Source organism: Schistocerca cancellata, chromosome 11 (genome assembly GCF_023864275.1).
Source record: "Schistocerca cancellata isolate TAMUIC-IGC-003103 chromosome 11, iqSchCanc2.1, whole genome shotgun sequence".
Classification (NCBI taxonomy): domain Eukaryota; kingdom Metazoa; phylum Arthropoda; class Insecta; order Orthoptera; family Acrididae; genus Schistocerca; species Schistocerca cancellata.
Window position 1 is genome coordinate 17377447 of NC_064636.1, and position 13838 is coordinate 17391284.

Consider the following 13838-nt stretch of genomic DNA (forward strand, 5'->3'; position numbering starts at 1 on the left):
TGCGGAGCGTGTCAGTAGAGGAAGCATTGTAATGGTACTTTGACTTCCGCAAAGTTATAATTTACGATCGCGCACGCAGAAGAGCGCTGCGCCAGCGACCGATTTTATAAATAATTTTGTTCTTTTTTACTTTTGCGTAGTTGTTTGTTTTTAAGAACTAATGGAGGACTCTCTCTCTCTTGTCTTGAGACGAAAGACGTGTATTTTCCCGCTGTGTTGAATGTGCTTTTGGTGAAAATTAAAATTACATGTCAAAGTGATGTTGTTTCAATAATTAATGAGAAGAAGAGATAATAAAATAAAAAGGTAACACCACAATAGCATACAAACAGCCACAATTTTCTTCTTGTAGTGTCCATACTTTCTAACGTATAAACTATTTCTGAAGTGCCACAATGTACTCGAACAAATAAAATATGTATAAAATGCCACACTGTACAATGTACTTGTCGTGAAACAGACACAATTCCTGAAATCCATCGCCCATCGTCTCTGGGCTGCTGAGGAGCACCGCAGCCCTGGGTCCTCGGATAAATCGTGAAAATCCACTGTAATACAACAGACACAAAGACCCGGCCTGGGGGCAGGTCGGAGAGACTAGATCCGACGGGCAGGGCCCGCACATTAGTGGAAAGTAAATGGCTCGAGATTGGCAGGGCCGATCCGTTACAGATACCCGCAAGAAATAGCCTGCGGTTTTTGCCCACTGTGGAAATCCGCTCCGTGTGGCCAGCTACTCACGAGCCACAGACAGCATGTCGATGAAATGATCAATCTGTGCAACAGATAACTAGTTCAAATACTCTGAGAATCAATAATAATGAGGATAGGCAGCAACTCACTGTAAAGATGATTGCTGAGCCAAAGACAGGCACGTAGAAAAGACAATCAAATTCTCACAACTAAATGTTCAGCCATAGCTTTTTCAGAAAACAAGAAAACACACACACATCCATACAAACACTCAGACCTAACTCATACTAACACGGTCACCGTCTCCAGGTGCTGCATCGACAAGCTCTGAGAATCATTTCCAAACAAACCGCTCCTCACGCCTCCCTGTCCCTCTCGTCGGCAGCTGCCAGGCTAGCTGTAGGAAGTGGTGGCAGCAGTGACTGCAGGCTGAGGGGAGCAGTGGAAGGGGAGAAGCAGCAGGAAAGAGACAGTAGGGAAGTGGTGCACATACTCAGCTGCAAGTAGCCAGCGACGATGTGCGACACCTCAGTGAACAAACCATTTCATCTACTGAGACAAAAATTAGGTTTTTCCAGTAGTTTTCTCAAAATTTCCCTTATATTTCCCTGATATGTTTGAAATTCCTTGATTTCCAGGATCTGTGGCAACCCTGAAAGTAAAAAAGCCATTGTGTTTCATTGTGGGAGACAGTGGATAGTTTGCTTACTGTGAAGACTGCAGCTTTCAGTTTCTGCTCAATACCTGGATTGAGAAACTTCCAAGTTGACCTTCCATTTACCCTAAGTCCTAAAAATTTTTTTTAAATAGTCAATTTTCAGTGTCTGTTTCATCATCAAGAGACAGTAAATTTGATATTTACACAAGTTCCACGTCAGAGACTGTACGCATTGTGTTTTAATACAGTTAACCATTTATTTGCTCTCTAAAAGCCGCATCCAACTGACGTATCACCAGCATTATTTACATCACATCTTGCATAATAACACTTGTGAAACGGCAAAGATAAATTTTTCTGAATCCTCTGACATGTATGCTAGTAGATCATTGATACATGGCAAGAAAAGCAATGAGTCTAGAACAGAACCTGTGGCACACACCACTTTACATGACCACAGTAAGTTTAAAACTTCCCAATTTGTCAACACTGAAAGACTACTATCTGCTTCCTACAGTCCGCCTGTGAAGTGAACCTTGTTGTGCTTTTTTCTCTAATCCCTTAATGTTATAACTTAGACAAGTGTCACATGGGCCACACAATCAACTGCTTTTGTTAAACTGAGGAAAATGAGAGACACATGCAGCAATCAACAGTAATCGATTGCTTAAAAACTGAAGATTCACAAATTCACAGACGTACATAAACACTGTTTTCTGACAGAGTCACATTTGCTCTCGATGCACTTTGCGAGCCACGGGGATGAGTCTGCCGATGTCTCTGTCAGAAACGCCTCCTACTCTCTCTTTGGCACGCTGACTGACAAAACTCTGTACCTCACTGTCAATAGAAATCGTTTCCACCCACAAACAATTTCAGAGACATGAAAAGAAGAAAATCCAAAGGTGCCAGACCAGAGCCGAGAAAGGAATGGCCGATGACGTTCCAACGAAATGAACCGAAGAGTTACTCTGTAGCGTCGGCCGAGTGCACTGTTGAGCGACACGTGCCCTTCGTCAACATTCCTCTTCTTTTGTTCTACATCAAACTCTGCAGTTTTTTTTTTACAGTTCATCAGTGCCACACAGAACAGTTTCACCTGAGGCTAAAGTTCAATGAGGAGAATCTCTATACAGTTCCAAATGCCAGAGGTAATGCTTTTTTGGGCTGAACCAAGAGTTTTCTCCCAACAGTGAGGAGGGATCTCGTCACTGCCCTGACTGTCTTCTCACCTGAGGAATGCAGATGGCCAACCACATTTAATCACCAGTCACAATGCAGTCAAGGAATTCACCACCTTCCAGTTCGAAGCACCCAAGAAATTCCCACGAAGATGTGCTTGCGTTGACTTTTGTGTCGATCTCTGAACAGTTTTGGCATCCACCTCCCACACAATTTTCGAAAACTAAGTGTGTCAGTAATGATTACGTGCAGAACAGGTGTGGAGATTTCTAGAAACATTGTGCTCATTTTGACCAAAGGCAATCACCAGTGAGGTATGCTCACGGCTCTGTTCATTACGAACATTCCTTCTGCGAGCTTTAACTCACAGCACAGCTTTCACGTGTTACTGTGATTCATCATTTCATCCCCATAAACTGTTCAGATTTCGTAAAATATATGGTACAACATGTTACCTTTGCAAGAAGAAATCATATTATACTTGTCACCTCACAGCTGGTGGGATTCAGAAAACACACACCCATTTCAACATGGCATTACATCAAGAGGCATGCTACAGTGTCTTACAGTGGCAACACTTCGCCCTTACACGAAGTGCTGCCAAAATTGCCAGAGAGAGAGAGAGAGAGAGAGAGAGAGAGAGAGAGAGAGAGAATTGCTTTGAGCATCAGAGGCGCAGTTCTCAATTTCCGGACATACCTCATACTCTCCTCAACCTACCATGAAAGCCCTGATAGTGCCTCACATACAGAAGGAGAAAAAAATGCCATTTTCTGTGCACACTGCTTTCCTGAAGCCAAACTGCAATTCTGACACGAAATTATGTACATCAAGATGTTTCACAGCTCTCTTGTATATTGTTTTCCCAGCAAAACAAGTGTCACATTTTGCAAATAATTGTGGAAGAGCTTCAGAAGTGGCATACATTCAATACATACACATGTAAGGAAAACAAACATTAACATAATGAGTGTCAATACAACACTTACTTGCACGAACTGTCTAAAACAAGTGGACTTTCTACAAGAGGAAACAGCTGCTAACATACAGCAGCAAAAGATTAATAAATTGCTAAGTATAGAGAACTGCTCTATATGGGTGTGAAACATGAATAACAAGATTTTACAGGGAGTGTTGATGATCAGATGCACTGATCCAGTATAGAATTACGACATCCCCTATCAGCGCAGAATGCCCAGTAAAGAACAGAAACAAAGTCAGGATAGAACGATTGGAAACATTATATCATTAGTCACGGGTGAAAACTGTAGTTGATAGGATGGTGACAGAAAAGAATCAGATGGATACACCTAGATATGAGACTGTAAGACTGTAAGGCAGACAGAAGTAATGAGGAATGCAAGATGTAAAAACAGTGACGAATTTAACGTCAGTTTTGGGGACTGCGAAGTAGATGAAGTGAAGCAGTTCTACTATCTTGGAAACAAAATAATGCAGAAGACACACAGAAAAGAGGACACAAAAAGCAAACTAGCACAGACAAAGAGGGCACTCCTCGACAAAAGAAGTCTGTTGTGGTTTGAGACAAAAATTTCTGATGACGTACATGTAGAGCACAGCATGCAAGGAACTGAATGATGGACTGTGGCGAAAGTGGAATAAAAGAAGGGAGTGGATGTATTTGAGATGTGGAGCTATAAATGGATGAAAAATAAGTGGATTGGTAACATGAGGAATGAGGAGCTTCTCTGCAGAACAAGTGAGCAGAGAAACGTGGAAAACATTGACAAGAAGAAGAAGAAGAAGAAGAAGAAGAAGAAGAAGAGAAAGATAAGACGCGTTAAGGCACCAAGTAGTAACTTCCACGGTACTGGGGGGATTTGTAGACAGTAGGAACTGCACAGGTAGAAAGTGTTTTGAAAGCCGGGTTGCTGCTGATGGTGTTAACACAGAGAAGTTATACTGATAGGATGAAGATAGCAGACAAATAAAATAATAAAGGAATACTTCCAAACAAACTTACGGTTGATGACCAAAACGACACTAAATTATATCTAATATAAAAGTAAAATACTACAGGTGGTGCCAAACCAAAGAGGCGTGTGTAAAGGATGGTGGCATTCGTGACTGCAGCAGTGCTACCAACCTGTGCGGTGACTTCATTATGGCCATTGCAATTAGCTCCTCGTACTGGAACGGTGGCTTGCTGCGGGCGATACTCGCCGAGCCAGTGTCACTGGAGGGCCGCTCCTCACCCACTCCATTGGCAGAACTGCCCACAGAGCTCCCCCTCCGACCGTTACCGATGCCACCACACGGGGAGTTAAGAGTAGCGGCACCGTCTGTCGAAGTCTTCACGTCCGACGCCGGAATGTCGTCCTCACGGAAGGTGCCACCGGGGTGGGACGAGTCTGGGGCTGCCCGATCGGCGCTGTCAATCTCGGAGGCCGAGAGGATGGCCGAGGTTGCGGTGGCGGTGCTGTTACGACATTACAAAGGCAGTGTTTGATCATTAAAGATTCCAGGAGCTCTATATTGTTTAAGGAAAGACATTCAAGTGAAAGTATGAAGTATACTAGAAACTGAGATCAAAACTAAAAAGTCGCTACAAGATGACAAAAAAGTAGGAACATTCAGTCCAGGGAGAGACTTGAGACTGAAACTGGCTCCCCCACGCACACACGCGCGCGCACGCGCACACACACACACACACACACACACACACACACACACACACACACACACCAGAGTGATATGGCACATGACTGGTCAAGGACGAAATGCTGCATATCAGAACAAAAGTGGAAGACAGATGAACAACAGCTGCCTCTGTGCCAGTGTGCATACTCTGAAGCACATATTGCGGGACAGTGTGCTCCACGGTGCTGCAGGAGGTAGTGGTCAACAGATAATGCAGATGCTGGATCCTGAAGGAGTGCTGGGCGCTGACGAACGAGTCGTCTCGGAATATTTTGGACGGTACTGCAGCCACAGTATCCGAGAAGGACAAGAATCGCAGCATGCAACATCCCAGAAAGACAACATGCACACAGGTGGGATAACAGATAACAATTCCCAGATATATGGGAGTCTAAAACTTGCAGATCGTTCCGCCCATTTTTGAATACAGCCGGCACGACTTTCTGTCTCGCACAGAGTTTGTCGATCCGACTTCTGAACTACAGGGCACGGCGTACACCGTGGCTGTAAAAGGCAGGCAGAGTGTGCGACTGGGTGGAATTCTCTAAGGAAGAAAACAGGGGTCGTTCTGAATCATAACTTTAATAATAACCTTGTAAAACGTCAACCGACCACGTAACTGACAGTCGCAGTGGACCGACACTCCCGATTGAAGGTGGTGAGGTGAAATGTCTCGTACATCACCCTATCGCATACCGAAACATATGCATATTACTACTGTTGACACTATTTCGTGTAAATAAGATTAATGCAACTGGGTGCAACTTCTTACATGAACAAACAACCACAAATAATTATTATCGCTTATTGCAGTGAGTTCACCAAATAGGAATCGCATCTTGTGACCCTCACCAAAGAAAATGTGATGCCTGGGTACATTCCATAGAGTCCACAAACTACATGTGTTACCTTCCACCCTACTGACTACAAAATGCAGTATTCAGAAAAGGAGTTAAGATAAAATCTCAGTGACATCCTGGGGAGACTTGGGCAGAGAATGGAGACACGCAGAGCTAACAGAGGACTGTTGTGCTGTCAGATGAAACTCTCAGTGTTGTTTCCATCCTACATCTGCATCCTCTATCCCACCCAGTACTTTCAGCAAACATGTCCTCCTCCACTATGGCCAATTAACATCCCCCCCCTTTTACAGCCATTACTAACCAGAGTGAAATGTTTGAAATGAATTTGCAATTAACAGAAGTGACAGTCATAATTGTGTTTCTTTCAGGCAGGAACACTGAAAAATGATGACTATTCCTGTCTGTCAATTTTGTACTTATTTATCATTCATTTGGTAGTACTGATTATCCTTTACTAAACAGCATTCAATTAAGTGTTGTGTCTTCTCAATTGTTTATTAAATACAATCAATTACTTGCATATTTCTATCAAAGTTTTGGTTTTATATTTATTCACTGTTTCTCTTGAGAACCTGGACTATCGTTTGGTTAAGCTTTTGGATACTATCAAATTCTTGTTAAACACAATATAAAATTATTTGTATGTGTCTTAGGATTTAGGAACGTCACAAAATTATTTAGGCTCTTTTGTATTTCTTGTATTCATACCTTTAAAATATGCTTTTTCTTTCAATGTATTTATGATAAGTGTACACAATTTCTCCTCAATGCTGTATGCACACTTCAGAGATTAACTTCATAATTTAAATTTTACTTATGGCTCTGGTAGCAAAACACTTATAGACGAGGGATTTTTGTCATGATAAACTGTAGTTTGAAAAAACGCTCACTTCTGAACAAGTGTTAATATGCAGAACTATTGAATTTGAGAGCAAAATATGCATCACATTAACTGGAGATTATCATATTTGTTTATGAAATTATACTTTGTGGTGGGCACACTACTTCCAGCACTTGCTGCAGAATGCGTCGAAGCAGTTCAGATCTTTTCTATGTTAATGTTTGTGAAGAAATAAAAAAGTGGGCTGAATAAAATTCTTTGATTACAGCACACGAGCAAATCTATTGTAACATCAGCATAAAACCGCATTTTTGCGACTGTCGAAAGAACAGATACCATCCAGATATAATATATTATACACCAGACAGCGTAATGATATTTCAGCGCCATGCACCACAGCATGCCAACACTTGCAGGAAACCAGGCTATGAGCAAGTGGATAGGGGCCGCTACTCTGTAGTGTGCAGCATACGGAGATTTCGCTCAGAGGGGGAACGTGCTCGGATGGCCACAACAGTTAATGCAACTACTCACGTAGAGGGTGAAATACGTGTCTGACTCACAGTGCGGCAGAGATTTTCATCTGCCCCCGTTGGGTTCGGTGAACGTCCCATTGCAGCTAAATGTCAGTAATTTCTTTCATCACGTATTATTAACGGGTTATGATTAATACCATAAAGAAAACAGTAACAACACGCAGTACACAGCAAAAAGTGGAAGTAGTTATTCAAGGTGCACATAATACTTTATATATAATAATGGCACGGGCACTTTGACTTTTTGTGGCAGTGGACCATATCAGTCCAGTGACTCACGACTACATCTACATCTACATACATACTCCACAATCCATCATACGGTGCATGGCGGAGGGTACCTCGTATCACAACTAGCATCTTCTCTCCCTGTTCCACTCTGAAAGGGAATGAGGGAAAATGACTGCCTATATGCCTCTGTACGAGCCCTAATCTCTCTTATCTTATCTTTGTGGTCTTTCTGCGAAATGTAAGTTGGCGGCAGTAAAATTGTACTGCAGTCAGCCTCAAATGCTGGTTCTCTAAATTTCCTCAGTAGCGATTCACAAAAAGGTCGCCTCCTTTCCTCTAGAGATTCCCACCCGAGTTCCTGAAGCATTTCCGTAACACTCACGTGATGATCAAACCTACCAGTAACAAATCTAGCAGCCCGCTTCTGAATTGCTTCTATGTCCTCCCTCAATCCGACCTGATAGGGATCCCAAACGCTCGAGCAGTACTCGAGAATAGATCGTATTAGTGTTTTATAAGCGGTCTCCTTTACAGATGAACCACATCTTCCCAAAATTCTACCAACAAACCGAAGATGACTATCCGCCTTCCCCACAACTGCCATTACATGCTCGTCCCACTTCATATCGCTCTGCAATGTTACGCACAAATATTTAATCGACGTGACTGTGTCAAGCGCTACACTACTAATGGAGTATTCAAACATTACAGGATTCTTTTTCCTATTCATCTGCATTAATTCACATTTATCTATATTTAGATTTATCTGCCATTCTTTACACCAATCACAAATCCTGTCCAAGTCATCTCGGACTGGGGAAAAAGGCAGATACCCCACTATTCTCATGCAGTGACAAGAAATATTACAGAACATAAAATAATACACATATTACAATGTGTCAGTGATGAAGACAAACGTTTCACGATAATGTCAGATGGACATGTTATTTTAAATTTTTTCTCTCCAGAGGATTTGCTTTGACAGGCACTTAGAGCAGTTTGGTCTTACAGATGAAAGCAATGTCACATTGATGAGGGGAAGATTACGCGAGATGTAATGTACCCGATTTAGAATAGGGTCCATGACGTGCTAACATAAATTTTACAGTACAAGAGTATAGTGTGCTTGAATTGCAACAAAGTGAACATCCTTCTTTTTCTTAATTTGCTACTAAATATTTTATAATGAATAATTCATTGGTGCCAAATGCTAACATCAGAGACTTTACAAAATTATGGTCAGGACTTGAAACTAAAATACACTCTGCTGAATCAACAAAGAACTATACCTACAAAATATATGCATACACTGCACCGAATGACAATCACCACAATTACGACCATGAAGCAGAGAGTAATGTTGCCCACTGAAATCATGGAACTTAAATTAGGGGAGTCTTATGGTATTTGCACGACTATATTATCCCTTTTTAATTCTATACTAGCTGTTACGTTTAGCTTCACTAGCAAATCAGTAGTTCGTTATGATGGATAATGGTGAGTATGTAACGTATTGTACATGCAATCATGTCAGCTGCCCACACATCTCTACCTGTTCTGGTAAGCATATCTCATAATGCGTACACCCTGCCCCCCTCTTTCAACTGCGACAATACACGAGGAAGCAGTATGCGCAGTATCAATGCTGAGCAGCACGTACGGAGTGATACAATTATCTGTACAGTATTAATGTCTTCATTATGCAGCAAATTTAATTACTTTTAAAAATGGTTTACATTCACTGATGTAAAGCTGATCCAATCCTTACTTCACCCTTTTATGAGACTCTCTTTCTTTTTTTATGCTCTAAAGTAGTCTATGTTCTTTCTGAGGGTTCAAGCTACCTGCATACCAAATTTGATCACAATTGGTTCAGGGGTTCAGTCACAAAAATGTAACCGACAGATTTACTTTCACATTTTATTCCACACTAGCCATTACCTGCAGTGCGGGTCAGTAATAACTGTTCAGCACGACTTTCGTACTGGCTACGGTGTGGATCCTCCTACAGCACAGAGTATTAGACAATGGCACGAACAATTCTTTGAAACAGGCTGTCTGTCTAAAGGCAAACTGCCGGGCTGTCCCCGAGTGTCTGACACAGAGGTCGAACGCATCCGCCACAGTTCCACGAGGAGTCTGCAGAATCCTTTCTATGTCTGTCTGGTATGTGGTGCATCACTGTTTATGCACGAAACCATACAAAATATAGCTACTGCAGTAATTTCGTTCTTGGCAAGGTGGAGGATGACAGTTTTGTTCCACACTTAGTGTTTAGTGACGAGGCAACATTCCATTTAAATGGATAAGTTAACTGTCACAATGTGAGAATATGGGGTACGGAACAACCACAGGAAGTTGTACAACATGAGTGAGACTCTCAAAAATTTAATGTGTTTTGTACAGTTTCACAAGAAAAGGTGCACGGTCCATTTTTCTTTGCCAATAACACTGTTACAAGAAGCAAATGTCTCGATACGCTTTAGAACTTTCTTTTCCCCCAGTTGAAGATTGATTCGAACAACTTCATTTACCGACACAATATGAATTTGAAGTCGAAGGTCTCCTCGAGCGAGCTTCCATTTTGACACATCTCAGCCTTTCAAAAATGATTTGTGCCGACGAAAAATTTGAGCTCATTAATAAGTAATGTTCTCCGTAGGCCTGTTTCAACTTTTCAAATGTCACACCCGTGGATTCCCCAAGTTTAACACAAAACTTGATGGCATAATGTTCCCCTAAATGCCTCTGTTCGAATTTTGTAACACTCAACAAAAATACAAATTCATCAATGACACACTCAAAAATCACGTGACGGCCATACGGAGCCGAAACTCGGACTGAGCACCTGGAAGGGATGAACACACCAGTCTCACAAATAGAACAAGGCCGTGTTGCCAGATTGCTCACAGTGTTGTCAGTCTCACTGCTTTTCTCACACATCTCGTACAAATGTACGGTACTCAAGTGCAGGGCATGTTCAGAAAATCTGAAGTATTAAAACCACCATCTTAACTTCTCCTTTTTTTAATGCAGCCTCAACACAGTATATAAAGAAATTTAATCATCCTTAGATTAATAAAAATGTGAGGTGACAGCTCAAGTTACCTCACCACATACTGACCTGTGCTCGTACCGGGTACAGTGTGGGTAGTCAGGCGACAACGCGGCACCATTACCGACGGCGACGTCTGCGGCCTCGGGGCCGCGGCTCCTAGATGGGGGCTGCTCCACACACTGTCGTCGAAAGAAGTTGCCGTCGTCAAACGTGTTCCCGTATTGTGGGTCTGCAACCGACAAAAACAGTAATCGTTTGGTGGACAGGTTGCCCGAGCACGTACCGGGACATTCGTCAGCATCACTGACAGTAAAATCTCAAAGGCCAATAAAATATTCACAGGTTAGGTGATTTTAGGTGTCACGTTCGTGCAACATTTTGGCAAGTTTCTCAATCGTCACCTTCGTGCGAAGTGTCAGGTTCGTGTCCGATCCGTTCCTCTGTAGCCGCTAGACCGAAGGTGTGTGCTATTTACGTACCTCCGGATTTCGCTGCCAGTGGTCGGTGGGCCCACGTCAGAGCGGAGAGGTCCGAGGGGGTCTACCGTTGAAGTACTACTGCTGCCTGTCTGTTACACCTGCTTTTTCTGCCACCTTCACATCCTAGTGCTACCGATGCATTTTTGCAGACACCACATCGCACGCAGACCTCAGTCGGAAACCAGTGTTCCAGTTGACAAGACAGTTAAGTTTAAAATATCTTGCATTCTCGGATTTACTTGTGACAAAATCTGTTTCTGTAACCGAAAGCGGTATGGTTTGACAATAACTTGCAGGCCAAAATCTAGATTGTCAAACAAAGCTTGCAGTGCAGTGAAGCACCGGCCGTGTCTTGCATTGAAGTTTTGCAGTACAGTGAAGCACCGGCCGTGTCATGCATTAAGTTTAAAAGCACCGTTTTCTGTTCAAAAACAAACCTCGGTCTTCACCGATGCTGTGTTCTCGAGCAGATAAAACTGTCGGCCATGCCAACGGGTTGTGGGTTTGAGTCATCAAAGAGGCAGCAAAAAATACGAGTACTGAACTCCGTGTGGGATGTGGCGTCAGCTAAAATATGTCACGAACAGACCGATACGAAAGATCCCGAACCGACGGGTGAAACAGATAGGCAGCGCCAGTTCTTGACACCCCCACCACTGGCTGCGACACCTCCTCCGGAGGCGTACGAGTAGTCCACCCGTCGGGTTCTCGGCACTGAAGTCTGTCATCTAGCGACAATAAAAGAACAAAGTGGACGCAAACCGGACACTTCCCCTGTAACCGACGAGTAGGAAATTCATTCGAAAGACTTCACTGCTAACCAGAGAAGACTTCACCAATGAAATTCACCGAGACATCTCGTATCATCAGTGTTCACTACCATTTGCTTGCATGTGTGAACAAGCATTTACACTAGGAGTAACTGGAGAGAACACATTACCAGTACAGGGTATGAACTCTACATTAATTTTTAATTGCAAATGTAACTGGCGCTCAGGATACAGCACTACATAATTACACCCACGGACCAGTACTTTGTTACACAGAAAGGATTATTCTTCTCGCTGAATACGCTATTTTTGATGAAGTAAGCAAAGTGGTTTATGAAAAGGAGAATTTAGGTTTGTGAATTTGTATGTGTGAAACAGATGCAGTTACTGCATTTACCACTGATATACAGCTTCAACTTTCCTTAGCTTTATTTCAAAGCCAGCAGACACTTTTCAAGGGCTGCACACTAAATCTGAGAAGGAAATTCAAAAGCAGAACATTAATTAGCAAAATCCAGCATAACTTGAAGAAAGGCTACCATTTACACTCTTGTTACTGGTAAGTGGAGACATTACATCGGTGACTGCACGTCCTTTCAGTACCTGCTATACATCAGAATGTTTATAATGACTGCAGCGACATATTTGAAGCACTTAAACAATTTTATTACATTACATATAAGGAATATAATGGTAATAAAATATGATTAAAGTAATCTGAGGTATACGTATGACCTGCCACATATGCTCCTTGATAAATCTGCTGTGTAGCTTGTTAGAAGGCACACAGCACGGTGCAGAGAAAGCCGTGTTTAGTTATCAGCAAAAATTACTAATTTGACAGTGATACATCAGCCACATAAGCAAGGAAACATATTGTGCTTTTCCTTTTTATAAAATGAAATGTAAAATTTATTCATTCTATTTCCTACATCTTTAATTTATCGTCTTTTCATGTAGCCAGTTGGACAACTGAATGTTTCATAAATTTTTTTAACAAGTTAAAAAAAAAGTGTTCAAATGGCTCTGAGCACTATGGGACTTAACATCTATGGTCATCAGTCCCTTAGAACTTAGAACTACTTAAACCTAACTAACCTAAGGACATCACACAACACCCAGTCATCACGTTTTAACAAGTTCTTTTCCTGCAACATATGTCCTGTGAATCGCTTGGATTCCAGAAAACATTATGATATCTATAGTCTTCTATCATCATTCACACAAATCATGTAAATAACAAAAGTGAACATGATAGCACATGAAAGCTTTATGTGCTGCTAGTGCCAAAATGGAGAGGACATGAACTTCCTTTCGATGATTCACTAAAAACTGACAAACAGTAGAAAAAGAGCAATCACTAGCAAATATGAACTGAGAGTGACAGTGTAGTTTGCTCTCTCTTACATCCCATTTACCCTGAAGAGAAATCCTGTTTGATGATATTCATCAGCTTGTGCCACCTACAGTGTTGACCAGGGTCTACACAAGTGATGTTTCCATCTTTCTGCTGTGACTTTCCGGTGTCCCCAGTTGGGCAAACACTGTCAGAGGTCAGTGTAATGTTTACTTGTGAACAAGTGTTTCCCTGAGCTTATTCTGAAGATATGCAGTTGTTGGGAAAACTTTTCCAGCTCCTATCGGTGTGCCACCATCACTGGACGGGTATTGATAATAGGAAGAGAAAGAGTGGGAGTATGTTACCAAAATATTCTTCTTGTAGCACAAAAGTTGTCGTTCGTTGTATTCCTTGTGCACCGTGAATGAGTATTTACTTTCATGATGGTGTTAAAGCCACAAAGCTGGAGGCCTAAGTTGTCATCTCTAAAAAATATTACTTTGATTCTTAGAGACCTCCACCGATTC

The 13838-nt window shown here is 42.1% G+C and overlaps 1 protein-coding gene across 1 annotated transcript in view; it reads right to left on the reverse strand.

Moving 5' to 3' along the window:
• Positions 1 to 13838, reverse strand: part of LOC126108831 (uncharacterized) — a 218989-nt gene that overhangs the window by 50794 nt on the left and 154357 nt on the right. The window contains exons 19-20 of the mRNA XM_049914195.1: positions 10790 to 10952; positions 4641 to 4973 (exon numbers count right to left, since the gene is read on the reverse strand). Coding sequence (XP_049770152.1) covers positions 4641 to 4973; positions 10790 to 10952 — 496 coding nt within the window. The remainder of the gene's footprint in view (positions 1 to 4640; positions 4974 to 10789; positions 10953 to 13838) is intronic.